This window comes from Neomonachus schauinslandi, chromosome 2 (genome assembly GCF_002201575.2).
Source record: "Neomonachus schauinslandi chromosome 2, ASM220157v2, whole genome shotgun sequence".
In the NCBI taxonomy this organism is placed as follows: Eukaryota; Metazoa; Chordata; class Mammalia; order Carnivora; family Phocidae; genus Neomonachus; species Neomonachus schauinslandi.
In genome coordinates this window covers 162,239,205-162,253,770 of record NC_058404.1, presented here as the reverse complement: position 1 = coordinate 162,253,770, position 14,566 = coordinate 162,239,205, and the positions used below count along the sequence as shown (strand labels likewise).

The 14,566-nt window shown below is 48.2% G+C and overlaps 1 protein-coding gene across 1 annotated transcript; it reads left to right on the top strand.

The window, feature by feature from the left end:
- Positions 1-8,806: 8,806 nt before the first annotated feature.
- RASL11B (RAS like family 11 member B) lies at positions 8,807-13,331 on the top strand. Its single transcript, XM_021701658.1, has 4 exons — positions 8,807-9,093; positions 9,709-9,765; positions 10,951-11,027; positions 11,842-13,331. Exons 1-4 carry the CDS (start codon positions 8,949-8,951, stop codon positions 12,307-12,309), a joined length of 747 nt encoding a protein of 248 aa, XP_021557333.1. The 5' UTR covers positions 8,807-8,948; the 3' UTR covers positions 12,310-13,331.
- Positions 13,332-14,566: the final 1,235 nt, after the last annotated feature.

Below are 14,566 nucleotides of genomic sequence, written 5' to 3'. Positions count from 1 at the left end.
CTGCCCCAAGCCCCACGGTGGGCTGCTTGATCCCACCGGGCCATGTCCCGTCTGAAAGAGATCATTCCATCTCTTGCCTGTGAACAGCCCCAGCAGAAGGCCCTGGCTCTCCGCTCTCCTGCGTGTTTTGGCAAATGCACACCAGAAAGCCTCCAGCCCGGTCTTTCCAGGCGAGCTCCGCATGCAGGCCCAGGTAAGGAAGAATTTGGGAGAGGACTGGACTGAGTTATAAATACACAGCTTCCCATAACTGATTAAGGGACAATCTCGGCTGGAGAAATAACGCTTCACTTCATTCTCCTACTGAAGATATCAAAGCTGTGTAATTTACAGGGCATTTTCATATGCCTACTCTCATTGGATAGTTAACATATCGTATGTCACAACATCTGTTAGAATTCATTTACCCTTGAGCTAAATATATTTTCAAGTTAGCACGGGGGTACACATTTTGTGCAAAAGAAAAAAAAAAATGATACGTTTTTGTTGTTGTTTGCTTTTCGAGCCAGTTACGAAATCTCTCAAACTACGCTGGGGTTTTCCTATCTTGAAAAACTTAGGTCCTGGATTGGACAGCTTTACATTCCAAATGAATCATTAATGGGCTTCACACAACATCCCCAGCAGAGATGCCCCTGCATACCGATCTTCATGTTCCTCGTGCTTGGGATGCACAATTCCTCTAGGAGCTACATTCTGCTGTGTGCCGCTTCTATTTTGGGGCGAAGTTGTTTCTTTATATAGAAACCTTGTCAACTCAAGCGAGTACATGAGTCATTTCCTAAAAGCCAGCCTATCAAATTTTTCTCATCTGCTATCCATTTGCTTTTTTAATCGAAAGGCAACTGCCTTAACAATGCAGATATCTTGATGAAAATCCTAAACTTTCGTAGACTACAGTTAGGATGGTAATGCTTTTTGGTGGCGGCTGAATTCCATCTTCCTTTAAGAAATGCTCACATCACCATTTGTATTTTCATGAGCTAAGTAACTTACACACCTCTGCTAACTTGGGGCATCACTTCTGTAATTCACACCATGGCCTGTGATACCTTTTAGACGCTACTGACCTGCCTGATACAGCGGTGCTAATTAGAGCTTAGGAAGAATTTGATGGTCACTGTAGTTTTGAAAGCTAGATAAAGCACTGAGAATCAGTGGCTTTGCCTTAATTCCTCTTTACTGTCCAGGGGGTTTGAGGAATGGAGGGTAGTGAAGCTTATGCTTTCCTCATAACACAGGTGGATAGTTATGAAGAATTTTGATCTCCTTTTAGTTTTGTATGTTATGCTAAGCAGCTGAGTCTGTGGGGAGACACTTTGCCCTCTGTGCCTAGACAAATAAGGATGCCTAGAGCGTCCTTTGGTAACCTTTAAGGCACCCCCAGGGGAAGTTAGAGGGCAAATATTAGGTGTGTCCAATCTACTTAGGAATTTGAAACCCAAGTTTCTATCAAACAATTGGCTCAATTGTCTGAATCTTTCTGAACCTTTCTGCTTGGGCATATTTCCTGATCACAGTACCTTGTCGTGTATCCCAAGAGCACTCATTCCTGGGGAACCAAGCCCGATACCTATTTCTCTCTTATGTTCCTTTGTCTTCTGCACAATGAATGAGGAAGGGCAGGGGCAGATGGCCATGCTTGAAGGACCCTGCCCACTGGAGAAAAGAAGAAGGAAATTACCTACAAGAACATTAGCACTATCAGGTTGCAATGTTTTTAGACTTTTCATTTAACCGAGGGAACCCTTAACAATGGCTTTATTAATAATGCAGTAATGTCAGTTCCTAATGTTGTTCCCTGTTCTTTGCGACAACGGGCACCGTGAGCTTTCCTCCTCTCAGAGAAAACACAGTGGAAATTCATTCGTTGTTCCAAGTAATGTTTAAAGCTTGAATTTATTCTGAGTTCTGCTCATCAGATTGCTTATCAAATTCCTCGTCCATATTCCCAGAAAAATGACTTGGGTTGTGAGGACTTGAATCACTGAGAGGAGAAGAAAATATCAGATTTTCCCCTGAATGAAAAAGAATTACTTTCACCTTTTCTTTGACCTTCGATTTATATATTGCATTGAAAACAAGAGAGAAGGTGGAGGAAACCTTCCAGAATAAGAGAGAGAAAATCTGATAGAGAAGCAAGGGGACGTAATTGTAGAACTCTGGTGCCTCTTCTTTCCCGAGTGTGGAAAGGGGGAAATGTGGGCCATTTGCTACCATAGAAACCAACCAAAGTATGTGGCAGGGGGGAAGGGCCCATTCCAGGAACTTAAAGATCTTACTTTTGTCAAAGTTAAAGTGTTCGGTCAATAGGTGATCCCTGTAACGGCAAGAGGTGTGTGTGTATGTGTGTGTATCCTTTTTATTTAATTGAGTTCCAACTTGCCTTCCGTCCTACTTTGCCTTTTGAACCTAGTGATTCTGTCTGTCTTTCAGCACAGCTTCAACTAAAAGGAAAGTTGACAATTAAAAAAAACAACCAAACCATTGAACACCCACTGTGTCCCAGGCCTAGCTGTATGTCACGGAGACATCTAACGCACACTGCAGAGAGGCCATTAGACGAAAACCTCACGTTATGCAGATAGCTCTATTTATTCCTATTTTCATACTCCGAGATCTCTTGGAAAATGAGCAGCTTAAAAATAATTTCCTCCTGGGACACCGGGTGGCTCAGTTGGTTAAGCCTCTGCCTTAGGCTCACGTCATGATCCCGGGGTCCTGGGATGGAGCCCCTCGTTGGCCTCCTTGCTCAGCGAGGAAACTGTTTCTCCCTCTGCTTGCTGCTCCCCCTGCTTGTGCTCTCTCTCTCTCTCTCTCTCCAACAAATAAATAAAAAGGAAACCTTTAAAAAATAAAGAAAACTAATTTCCTCCCCCTTAATCCAGTTGTTTTTAATTTTTTAAATCGAATGCTAAAAACACTAGTCATCCTCAACACAGATGCAGGAGACATGCCTCCTGTGTTTGCTGTTCCTTTATAATTCTGTGTCACAGGCAACCCCCTTTCCTTTTCCCTTCCTGGTCCTTTAGTCCTTTCCAAACTACCATGAATGACGAAGGAGCAGTAGACCAGGTGTTTGGAGAGCTCCTGAGTGAGTGAACATCTGTCTTCCTGCTAGGAAGCTATGGGAGAAAAGATACAAAATCAGCATAAATGTGCTGCTGTGGATGGTGGGGAGTCCCCGTCACCGCAAGTATTCTTGAGTGGGTTGGGCAATCTCTTAGCAGGAATATTACAAAACGGAGTTGGACTAGATGCCCTATTTTATATATATGTATATATATATATATATATATATAGTTTTAGGTTCACAGCAAAACTGAGCAGTGGGTGCAGGTTTCCCATATATAGCTCCTGCCCTCACGTGGGCATGGCTTTCCCACCATCAACATCCCCCCCCCCACCAGTGTGTTACATTTGTTTCTATTGATGAACCTATATTGACACATCACTATCACCCAAAGCCCAAAGTTTATATTAGAGTTCACTTTTGGTGTAGGTTCTGTGGGTTTGGACAGATGTATAGTGCCATGTATCCACTGGTATAGTACCCCACAGAGTAGCTTCACTGCCTTAGAAATCCCCAGTGCTCCACCTGTTCATCCGTCCATCGCTCTTCTCCTCTGACGACCACTGATCTTTTTACTGTCTCCTCAGTTTCGCCTTTTCCGCGATGTCATATACTCGGAATATACAGAATACAGCCTTTTCAGATTGGCCTCTTTCACTTAGTAATAAGCATTTAAGGTCCTCTGTGTCTTTTCATGTCATGGTATCTCCTTTCTTTTTAGTCCTGACTGTTCCATTGTCTGGATGTACTAATGTCCTTTTTCAATCGTGCATTTGTTTCCATCGATTGCAGGATAGCGATCCGACAGGGTAGCGGCAAAGGTGAAATGAAAAAGGAAGGGACAGCTTGGTAGCCACGACTTTCGGTGTTGGAGGAATGGCTGAGCTTCAGAGTTTTGAATGAGGGATGCTGCTGATGTAAGGGGTCAAAATGTCAGTGCAGCAGGGCAGAGCCCAGGACTCCCCACAAACAGGATGTGTGTGCGTTTGTTCAGGACAAGTGACAGAGATCCGACTCAAACCAGCTTAACCTCAAAAGTGACCGTGTTGACTCTTGTGACTGGGAATTTCAAGGGGTAAGTCTGGATTTTCGGGCATGGCTTAATGCAGGGCTGGAAAAATGCCATCAGGGTCCTGGTCCTCTCTGCCTCTCAGCGTGGGCTTTCTTCTGGGTTGGTGTCGTTCTGAAGCAGACTTCCCCACAGGGCTGCCATGCGATGGCTCCCTGGAGCTCCAGGCTTACTCTCTACCAGCTGATTAACACTGGGGCAAATGAGGCATCTTTTTTTTTTTTTTTTAAAGATTTTATTTATTTATTTGAGACAGAGAGAATGAGAGAGACAGAGAGCACATGAGAGGGGGGAGGGTCAGAGGGAGAAGCAGGCTCCCTGCCGAGCAGGGAGCCCGATGCGGGACTCGATCCAGGGACTCCAGGATCATGACCTGAGCCGAAGGCAGTCGCTTAACCAACTGAGCCACCCAGGCGCCCAAATGAGGCATCTTTTGCCAGCAAAATTCTCGGGGAAGAATTTCCCTGGCCCAGCCCTGAGTGAATCCCAGGGGCTTAGGGGTATCCACTCCTGGAATTAGGGACTGGTATCCCCCCCACTACCATTACCTGAGCAACATGAGATTGGGGAAGGGATGTATCCAAGGGAATATTGGGGTGCTCTCACTGAAGAATGGAAATGGATTCTGTGCAAGTGAAATTAAGACTAGACTAGACTAGGGGAAAACAGTTCTTAAAAGCAGAGCTGAGTGTCGACACATTACAGGGAAGCAAGGAAAATAGTGGTCTCAAACAGTGGTTTCAAAGCAATCAATTGAAAACTTCATTATACTCTTCTATAATTGAAAATTTAATGTCTGGTGGGGCCCGATCTCTCCCTTTCTGGGCCTACATGTTCTTCGGGCTGCTGGAGAAGTAGGGAGGAAATGTTGGGCTCACAGCTTCATTTCTATCCTTTCTGCCCCAACTAGAAAGCTAAACACGTTTCCCAGACTCCCTTGCAGCTAGGGTAACAGATACAAACTAGATAACTAGACGCACTCTGATAAGATTTGCAAAGCAGAGACAGGGAGGACTCCATCTTTCTGTGGCTTGGTTGCTTTCTGCTGTCAGGCTCCATTGTGGAGATACTGGGCTTTTCCGCCATGTCTGTCTCTAGCTTTGTGGGTTTTGAGGGACAGTAGAGTGGACAAGGGGACAGCTCCCTGCGTGGGCCAGTTCTACAGCTCTTTGAGTCATTTCTGCATTTCTACAAACACACATGCCTGTACGCAATACACATTTTCAACCACTTGAATGTTTTCACATTCTTCCTTGACTCCCATAATCCAGGTTTTTTGATCTATCATGTATTCCTCTGGCTCCTGAATTTCCCTATCAAAGTGTTTTCTCACACTGTATTGAAATTGCTCATTCATTTCTGTCTCCCATGCTACATGTAATGGTGAAGACTGTGTCTGTCCTGTTTAGTGTAGACCCAGGACCTAGCATAGTGCCTGTGATAATGCTGGCCCAGACATTCAACACTGAATTTATATTCTGCTACCCTAAGGGCTTCCAGAAACTAGATTGTCTCCAGAAGTTCTCAGATCAAAGATTAGCTCTAAAGATCAAAGGAGGTGATGGAAACACCAGAGGTTGAGGCAAAATCGGGACTTGGCAAAATATCTTTTTTTCCTTTCCAAGTCTCTCATGTTCCCCACCCCCATCCTCATCTCTTTTAGCTCAACCCAAAAAAAAAAAAAAAAAATAGAGGGGGAGAGAGCAGTTCAAACCACTTTGCCGCATGGTATCATAGGAGACCATCTCATTGTGAACCTGCTGGCTGTTTTCTATGTTCTTCATCCTTCTCAGACTTTGGCCCTGTCCCTTATAGGATCTGTCACCTAGGGGGAATTTTTAACCTAAGCCTTTGTTTTATCATTTACAAGATGGAAATGTGGTGCTTTATAGATGGCCACAAATTCTTTTATGCTATTCCCATCACAGGGTGGCATCTGTGTCCCTGAGCCCTGACTGTTAATCTGGATGGGCTCTGTGATTGCTTGGCCAACGGAATATAGCAGAAGTGATGCTGTGCACATTTCCACACACAGGCCTTAAGAGGTTGGCAGCTTCTGCTTCCTTAGACTATCCACTCTAAGGGGCGCTCCCCGCCATGCTGTGGGGGAGCCTGAGCTAACCACAGAGAGAAGTCAGATAGTGAGAGAGATGCTGGCTAGTCGCAGCTGTCCCAGCCATTCCAGCTGAACGGCAGATATGTGGACGAAGAAGCCATCTTGGATGTCCAGCCCAGATGAGCCTTCAGATGACTCCTGCCGAAGCTGCCGTCCGAATACAACATGAGAGGCCCCAGGCGAGAATCGCCCAGCAGAGCACAGTCAACTCACAGAACTGTAAGCCTCCAAGGTCTGTGGTGGTTCACTAAGCAGCAATATATAACTGCAACTGCAAGTAATGATAATATCTAGCTCATAGGACTGCTGTGAAGGTAAAATGAGATTCTCGTATGCTGAATCCCTAGTCTGCAGCCTGGAATAAAACAAGCTTTCAGCATATATCAAGTCCCCTGCCCCTTCCCCTTCTTCTTCTTCTTCTTTTTTAAATTCTATGCATTTTCAAGAGGGGGTAACTCTCAGTGTTATCATCTGAAGCAGGTGGGGTGGAGGTGGGCTATTTGCTAGGTGTTTTGAATCTAAAGAGCTCCCTTTTCTTTTTCCAACTTTCTCTTGTGTCTTTCTTTTCTGTGTTCTTTAAAGCACAGCCAGATCATTTAGACCTAAAATAAGAATACCAAATTCAGTCTTTGTGTGTGTGTGATTTTTCAGACAGAAAAATCATAGGCTTAGTACAGGCTCATGGTCATGAAAATCAAGCTCCAGAAGCAAAAATGATTCCAAGCAAAATTCCCCTGACAACTTCTGTCATGTTTGTGTATGAGTGTGTGTGTGTGTGTGTGTGTGTGTGTGTGTGTGTGTAAAAGCAGTTAAAAACTTTAGACTACATAATTATTTTACTATGTAAGCATCATGGAATTACAGGCTTTGTGGGGGGGGGGTTAAAAAGAACATGATTACCTGTAATTATAGTCTTGCTAAGTTTGATTTTATAGAATAACAAAATTCAGGTTTGATTATACCCATGCAGAAAGACATGGTGCATATTGGAAATGCTCTTTTTTTCCTTCTGAGTCAAATGGCTAAATTGATTTCATATTTGTGATCTTCCTAGAAGTCAATCTTTTATTATGTTTTTTGCCAAGTTTGTTTGTGTGCCTTGCTAATTATGTTTCCCCACCTAGACTTGCTGCCAAGTCTCAAAGTTTGAGATTAGCCTTCTATTTCTCCCTCGATTTCCTGCAGACACCTAAACTCATAGGCAAGAGGGTTCATCTCGGAGGCTGAACTGGGTCAGCCTCATAAATTCTGTCAGATACCTGGTCAGTTAAGTTCAGAACATCAGGGGGAGTCAAACTAGATGCCTGACACGTGTAGATAAGGGAATTGGTTTATTTTACCTTTTTATATTTCAACCTTTAATGTGGGTGTGGACACAAAGCCACAATATTGATTGCCATTCGCCCCCGGGATAAAAGCCTCTGGAACACGTGGGGGCCCACAAGGCTAGAAGGGTGAGGAGGAGAGAGGTTGGGATGGGGGAGTGGGGAGTTGGTCAGCCTGAGTGTCCAGTGACATTCTGCAGTCAGTTCCAGCTACAGAATGTTGCTTGGATGGGGCCTGCTGCTGAAGCCTTTCCCTAATGAGAACCTAAGGGGCAGGAGCTTGGGATTTTGTGCAAGCCCATGTCTTCCTTGGCATCAAGTCACTTAACTAAGTCTTGCCATCCCTTAGAACCAAAAACTAAGCGCTGCGGACCCTTTCCGGTTTCTGGCTCCCAATCCAGTCAGCATCCAGAGACAGCTGGGGTAACTGTTTTCTTTCCATTTCACAGCTCTCGGAGGAGGTGCGACTGTGTGTGAGGCGCTAGAAAGCTTGTTCTATAATTACCTCGTGCTTTGCCTGAGTGTGCAGTACACCCACCCGACCTTCTGTGTGTTCATGTGCGCTAGTCAGAGGTTGAGTGATCTGCTGCCTTGTGCACTGGAGGAAGAGTACGTGCGTCTAGAACAACAAGGGTGACATTATTTTACCCCGAAGTTAATTGTCACATCTCAGGGGAGTGGATATGGGGTCTTTGTAACTGATTGCCATCACAGCCAAATCTATGATCGGAGGCACTCAAGTCAGTGCAATCACGTCCCAAATTAAGGAGATGGGCATAAGCCAGGCAGCAGGCCGCACGCTCCCGACCCCGAGCGCTCACACCCTCGAGGCCCTGGCCGCCGCCGCCGCCGCCGCTTTTTCCACGCCCGCCGGGAGGCTGAGCCCCGCTTCCCGGAACCCGAGGCGCCCCCAACCCCGCGGCCACAGCATGGGCCGCGTGTCCGCGCAGCGGGACCCCGGGCGGCACCCGCGCCTGCCATTGGCTGCGCTGTCGGCTCGCGCCCACACGTTGCCCCCTCTCGGGCCGGCAGCCCCACTTTCCCCGCGCCTCACGAGGCCCAGCACTGGCTCCCAGTGCCCCCAGGGGCGCGGCGCGCGCCGAGCGGCGCCGGGGGCGGAGCCTCTCGCGGGGCGCCTCGGGATTGGCCGCGGGAGGCAGGGGGCAGGGCCAGCCCCGGAGAAAACAGCGCGCGCGCAGCCGGGCTGCAGTCCCCGTCCCGAGCCTGAGGTAGTATTAGTTGCCGCGCGGCCGCGTTCCGGTGCCTTTTTACCGCGGACCCCTCGGGCCGGGTTCTCTCGCCCGTTCCCGCGCAGCACAAGACGCAGGTTCCGTCCCGCGTGGTGCAGCCCCGGCTGGAGCGGCGATGCGCCTCATCCAGAACATGTGCACCATCGCCGAGTACCCCGCCCCGGGCAGCGCCGCCGCCGCCGCCGACTGCTGCCTGGGGGCGGCGGGCCGCCGCCTGGTCAAGATCGCTGTGGTGGGGGCCAGTGGCGTGGGCAAGACCGGTGAGTCTTCGCGCTCGGGCGAGAACCGGCTCATCTCTGGGGCTGGACGTGGACGGCCCCCGCTGGGAGTTGCGTGTGAGCGAGGCGTGGGGGAGAGGTGGGAGGGCAGCTGGCCGCCCATCGCCTGCTACTGATCCGCTGCCCCTCCGTGAGGACCTGAGCCAGCATCGCCTCCAACCCCCTTCTTCAAAAGATGAGGGAAACTGGGATCCAGAATGGCCAGGCCTCCTTCCGGGCACCGCCGGCGCAACTGGGATTAGAACTTTGGGGATCTTGAGCCTGCCTGGTGGTGCCTGGAACAGAAGGGGGACTTAGGGAACAGAACCCCTCCTGGAGGTCTTTAAGGTTAAGAAAGACCTTTGTCTCCTGGAGGCGGGTGGGCCAAATGACCCTTCCAGCTGGACAGAGCCATAATTCACCAAGCCTTCGATGCCTTCTACCCCCTCTCGGTTGTGCCTGGAAGAAGGGTCAAGGAGCTGCAGGGTAGGAATTTCACTTGGTGGCCGCCCGGCTTGCTTTCTCTGCGAGAGTGGTTTCCCAGGCTGGGGGTGGGGTGGACACCAATTTAACTTCTCCAGAGTTAACTCTCTTTCCTTTCTCTTTTCTGACCTGCAGCTCTGGTGGTCCGGTTCCTCACCAAACGGTTCATCGGTGACTATGAAAGAAACGCAGGTGAGGAGGCGCATTTGGAGAGAGTGCGCTCGGCTAGCACAGGACTGCTCTTAACCATTTTTCAGTGTCTCCCGGGGAGCCTCGCTCACAGTGACAGTCTGAGCATCAGGATCCTGCCACTTCCAATTTTGCTTGCCCCCTCCCATAACTGCCATCTGGCCTCATTCCATTCCAAGCCCATTCATCATTTTATCAAGTGCCTGAAAGTATTCTCCTTGGTATGTTTTAACTATAGGGACCCCAGTTGGAAGCACCCTTTGTACTCAAGAGCCTCTCCCTTCAAAACACTCCTGCAAAAGTCATAAAAAAAAAAAAAAACAAGAAAAAAAAAAGATGGCCAGCTCCTTCCCCCACCCCCCTCCCTCTCTGTTGGTCGCCTTTCAGAGGCGACCTTCTAAAGCAAAGGCCAAAGGAGAGCCGTTGTAAACCTAAAGTTCTCTTTTTTTTAACAAAGAAAAAAATAACTAGGTGGTAGAATTTGAGGAGGGGAGCTCCTAAATAAGCCAGAGGACTCTATTTCAATCTCTGTGATTAAAGATGGCCACCGGGGAGGCTTAAGGGCTTTCTACCTATGCTCTGTTAGCAAATTGCTTAAATCCTTAGACCATATTTAGTACCTAAGGGGATTATTTGAAATGTGCTATATAAACCATCCCAAGATAAGGCGTGACAGCCTTCTGCTTTGATGTAGATTTGGCTACCATTATGTCACATTTTTATTCCAACTGATAATGTTGGCTGTGCATTTACTAACAATATTTGCCTACCAAGTTATTATACCTAATGACTAAACTGATGCCAGAGAGTAATGAAGTACTAAATTAAAACAAATGGCCATGAATGCTGAACAAGAAAATTTACTTCAAGGAAATACTCCACATTTAAAATGGGATAAGTCAGTTTCCAAAAACTTGCAAACATTGCCTTGGTTTTAATAAATGCCCTAAACTGGGGTTAGAATTGCAGTTGTTTAAAAAGAACGGCTGAAATACGCTCATTAAATAGAATAAACTATAGCTTATTTGTGTGCATTGGTTCAGGTTGTATATTTTTTCTTACTTAAAAAAAAATCCCACCATGTTTTAAAAGTTGTACGAGAAGGAAAGACATAATATGTGTGTGTGTGTGCATATACACACACACACACACACTTTTTTTTTTTTTTTTTTTTTTTTGCCTTTCTAGGTAATCTCTACACCAGACAAGTGCAAATAGAAGGTGAAACCCTGGCTCTTCAGGTTCAAGACACCCCGGGTATTCAGGTGCGAACTCTGGGATTCGTTACTAAGTCACAGGGAGCCCACTTGGCTATGGGATTGTTCGGTTGTTCTCAGAATAAAGCTTATGCTGAAGAGGAGAGAAGTTTGGGGGAGTCAGAACTAGGCTTTCCACATGTTGCTTGTCACTTCGGTTGTCTTTGGCTGTTGGTCAGTCTTTGCCTGGCTTCCTTTGGGAGATTTGGCTGAGGGGCAGAAATCCTAGAAGGATTCTGTCCGGCAGGAAAGACCAAACCAAACACATATGGAATTGGCACAGTTGTCTTGCTGTGGTTAAAATGATCGGTTTTTACCTTCGTGCATTTGGCATTGAAAATCAAACATTTAGGTCTAGTCTTTAAATCCATGGGATCACTTTAATATTGTGGAAAGTTACTCTATAGACAAAAGAGCCCTGCTGGTGTGTGTGTGTGTGTGTGTGTGTGTTTTTCCCTCTTGAACTGGGCGGTTATCCAGGTTTAAATGCTTCCAGCTCCTATCTTTACTTCCCCAGACTTACTGTCTAGCCAGTTAATTTCCCATTTTGTGCAACTACAAAGTCTCTCTGAGTGGAGTTCTCTGCAGGTCAATTTTCTACTGGAGTGTGGTGAGCTGCACTGTTATTTATTCAGCTCCGTGCAGCTGGATCAACATATTGTCAAGCAAGCTGAAGCGTGTGGGGAGCTAGCTTGTTTATGGCCTGCAACCTGGCATTACCGTCAAGGGCCCCTTGGATCTCGCGGTCCGGCCGAGCCAGGGGCTCTCTGCGGGACACCCCCCCACACCGGCGTTCACCTCGCCCTCACCCCCTCTCTTGCAGGTGCACGAGAACGGCCTGAGCTGCGGCGAACAGCTGAATAGGTGCATCCGCTGGGCCGATGCCGTGGTGATCGTGTTCTCTGTCACCGACTACAAGAGCTATGAACTCATCGGCCAGCTCCACCAGCACGTCCAGCAGCTGCACCTGGGCAGCCGGCTGCCGGTGGTGGTCGTGGCCAACAAAGCCGACCTGCTGCACGTCAAGCAGGTGGACCCCCAGCTGGGACTGCAGCTGGCCGGCATGCTGGGCTGCTCGTTCTACGAAGTGTCCGTCAGCGAGAACTACAACGATGTCTATAACGCCTTCCACGTCCTGTGCAAGGAAGTGAGTCACAAACAGCCCAGCAGCACGCCGGAGAAGCGCAGAACCTCCCTCATCCCCCGTCCCAAGTCCCCCAACATGCAGGACCTGAAGAGGAGGTTCAAGCAAGCCCTGTCGGCCAAAGTGAGGACTGTCACCTCTGTCTGAAGCAGGGACGTCCACCGGGGTGGGGGGGGTTGGTCTTCCCAGGAAGGGGGCCCGAGGATCTTCTAGTGCAGGATCGTTGAATACTGGCAGGAGTTTGTGGTTCCAGAAAGGGCCGGAGCCCAGGGGCCAGGAGGGCCTGGGGAACTGCTGCAGAAAAGTCTGCGTTCTGAGCAGGGAGACAGAACTGCCGAGGCTGCGGGGGGAGCCCACTGAGATGCTCTGGACACACGACCTGAGCTCAGTGTCTTTTCCTTTGCCGTGGTGAGGGCGGCAGAATCACTTTGGAGTCCACTCCTTACCTTGTAAATGACCGTCAGCTGTAGTTTCAGCAACGGGATGGGTATGCTTGACAGCGGGAATGAAGAACAGACTAAGCACTGTCCCCTTTTTTCTCTTTCTTCCTTTTCCCTCTTCTCCCCCCAAGAGGAAGAACTGCTTTTTCTCTCACACGTCTGATTTGCATCTCCGGAACACTAGTCCTGACAGAATGCCTTTCTAACCTGAAGGATACCCCAGATTTCTTCTTTAAGGAGCAAGGAGGAAATTACTCCCCCGCCCAGCCCCCCAATAAAGGGTGGGGTTTATGGGCCAGATGTGATGTAGGTGGACGGCCATCTGTAAGCTTACAGTGCCTGCAGGAAGGGACTGCTTCCTCCTGACCCAGGATGGGTGTGCTTGGTCGAGTATGTGTTAAAGGGTTGACAACTCAAACTCTTCAGCCCCAGACTTTGGAGTAATTGCGAGACTGTATCATTCTTTTTAACTCTTGCATCAGGTACAGAAAAAAAAAAAGATGTGTTCATTGACTTTGGTGTGATTTGTGTGAGTGGCTCAAGGCAATGACGTCGGGTCATTTCCCAGGCCTGGCCGAGTCGTGGCTTAAATACGGAAACACGGTCTTACCGCGAGCGAACAGATAGAGGGGCCGCCGCCAAATCCCCGACACAGATGCACTTTAAAAAGCCACTCATTCTTTGGCTTAAACTGTAATTAATTTATTTTATGTACAATAAATCTCATTTGAAAAGAGCAGACCCCTGACTTGGTCTTTATTGAAATGTTCACATTCTGTCCTTTCACACAAAGCGTTCCTCGGTGTCCTGTACTTCTTGGTCACTTGGCGTCAGGTGCTGTGCCTTCCTAGGGTCACCTTGTAAGTCCCAGAGCAAACCGACGAGGTGCGTACTCTTGTCGATGAGGAGACAGGCTTACAAACAAGCCAACTCACTTGTCAAAGGACCCCCCCTCGCCACCCCTAGCCTGTGAGCGCTGTGAATTGTAATTTGCCGCCTTATATTCAAGAGTAGTGCATCTCCTGTCCATTCCCTTTAGGATCCTCGGTTTTCTTCTGTTAAGACATCTCTCAGCTGAGCCTTGAAGATAATGCTTCTGTCCAAGGTTGCTGCTTCTCTCTAAACGTGTGGTTTATTTGGCACACCTCTTCTTTGGGTGTACTGCTTTCAAAAAGTGCGCTCTATTCTCACTGTAGAAGCTGGGAGCTGTTGAGCGGTGGCCGTTCAGGAGCCCCTCCCACGTAGCTGCTACCACAAATGTGTGTTCAAAGTGCCAGGCCCCCCGCATCTGCTTCTAGCTGGGCCCGCGAGACCTTCCAAGCAGGCCACGTGAGTCCCCATGGTCATGGGCAAAGAACGGCACCTTAGAGTCGGGCTTTCACGTATACTCGATCTCCTTTAGTCCTCTTCCAGGGAGGAGGGGAGGGGAGGAAAGCCTGCCATTTACAGGTGAGGAAAACAAGCTCCGAGTTTGGAGTGATGTGTCCTCAAGTTCACACAAAGGACAGAGTCAACGTCTTCTGACTGCGATGTTCTTATTTCTTTATAACGTTTTGGATACAGGGTACGGCTTGCTGCACATGCAGGGCCACGGGACCAAGGGCAGCCGTCCAAATGACCGGCTATTGACGGCCCGCTGTGGGATGGTGCCAGACTTCCAAATCTGTTTTCCCACAGGGTAAATATCCTGCCTGTTCTTGACAGGGCTTCTGGTGATGTCCCAGACCTTCCTTATATGGACGGCAGTTTTCTACGCTTACGCCTAACCTAACTGCTGAGAAGGGCATGTGCGTGTGTGCCTGCCTGCGTGTGTGTATGTGTGTGTGTGTGTGAGTGTGTTGGGGGCAGGGAGGGAAATGGTATTCACAAGAGATTCTAAAAACATCTCAGTTCAGAGGCACTAACAAGTTTCTCCAACTACTTTCTGCTTGTTTTTAGTTTTTTTTTTTCTTTTTATTTCTTTG

Coding starts and splice junctions, on each gene's coding strand:
- RASL11B (XM_021701658.1), top strand. CDS start 8,949: ATGCGCCTCATCCAGAACATGTGCACCATCGCCGAGTACCCCGCCCCG. Junction 9,766..10,950: donor TGACTATGAAAGAAACGCAG/GTGAGGAGGCGC, acceptor TTGCCTTTCTAG/GTAATCTCTACACCAGACAA. Junction 11,028..11,841: donor AAGACACCCCGGGTATTCAG/GTGCGAACTCTG, acceptor CCTCTCTTGCAG/GTGCACGAGAACGGCCTGAG.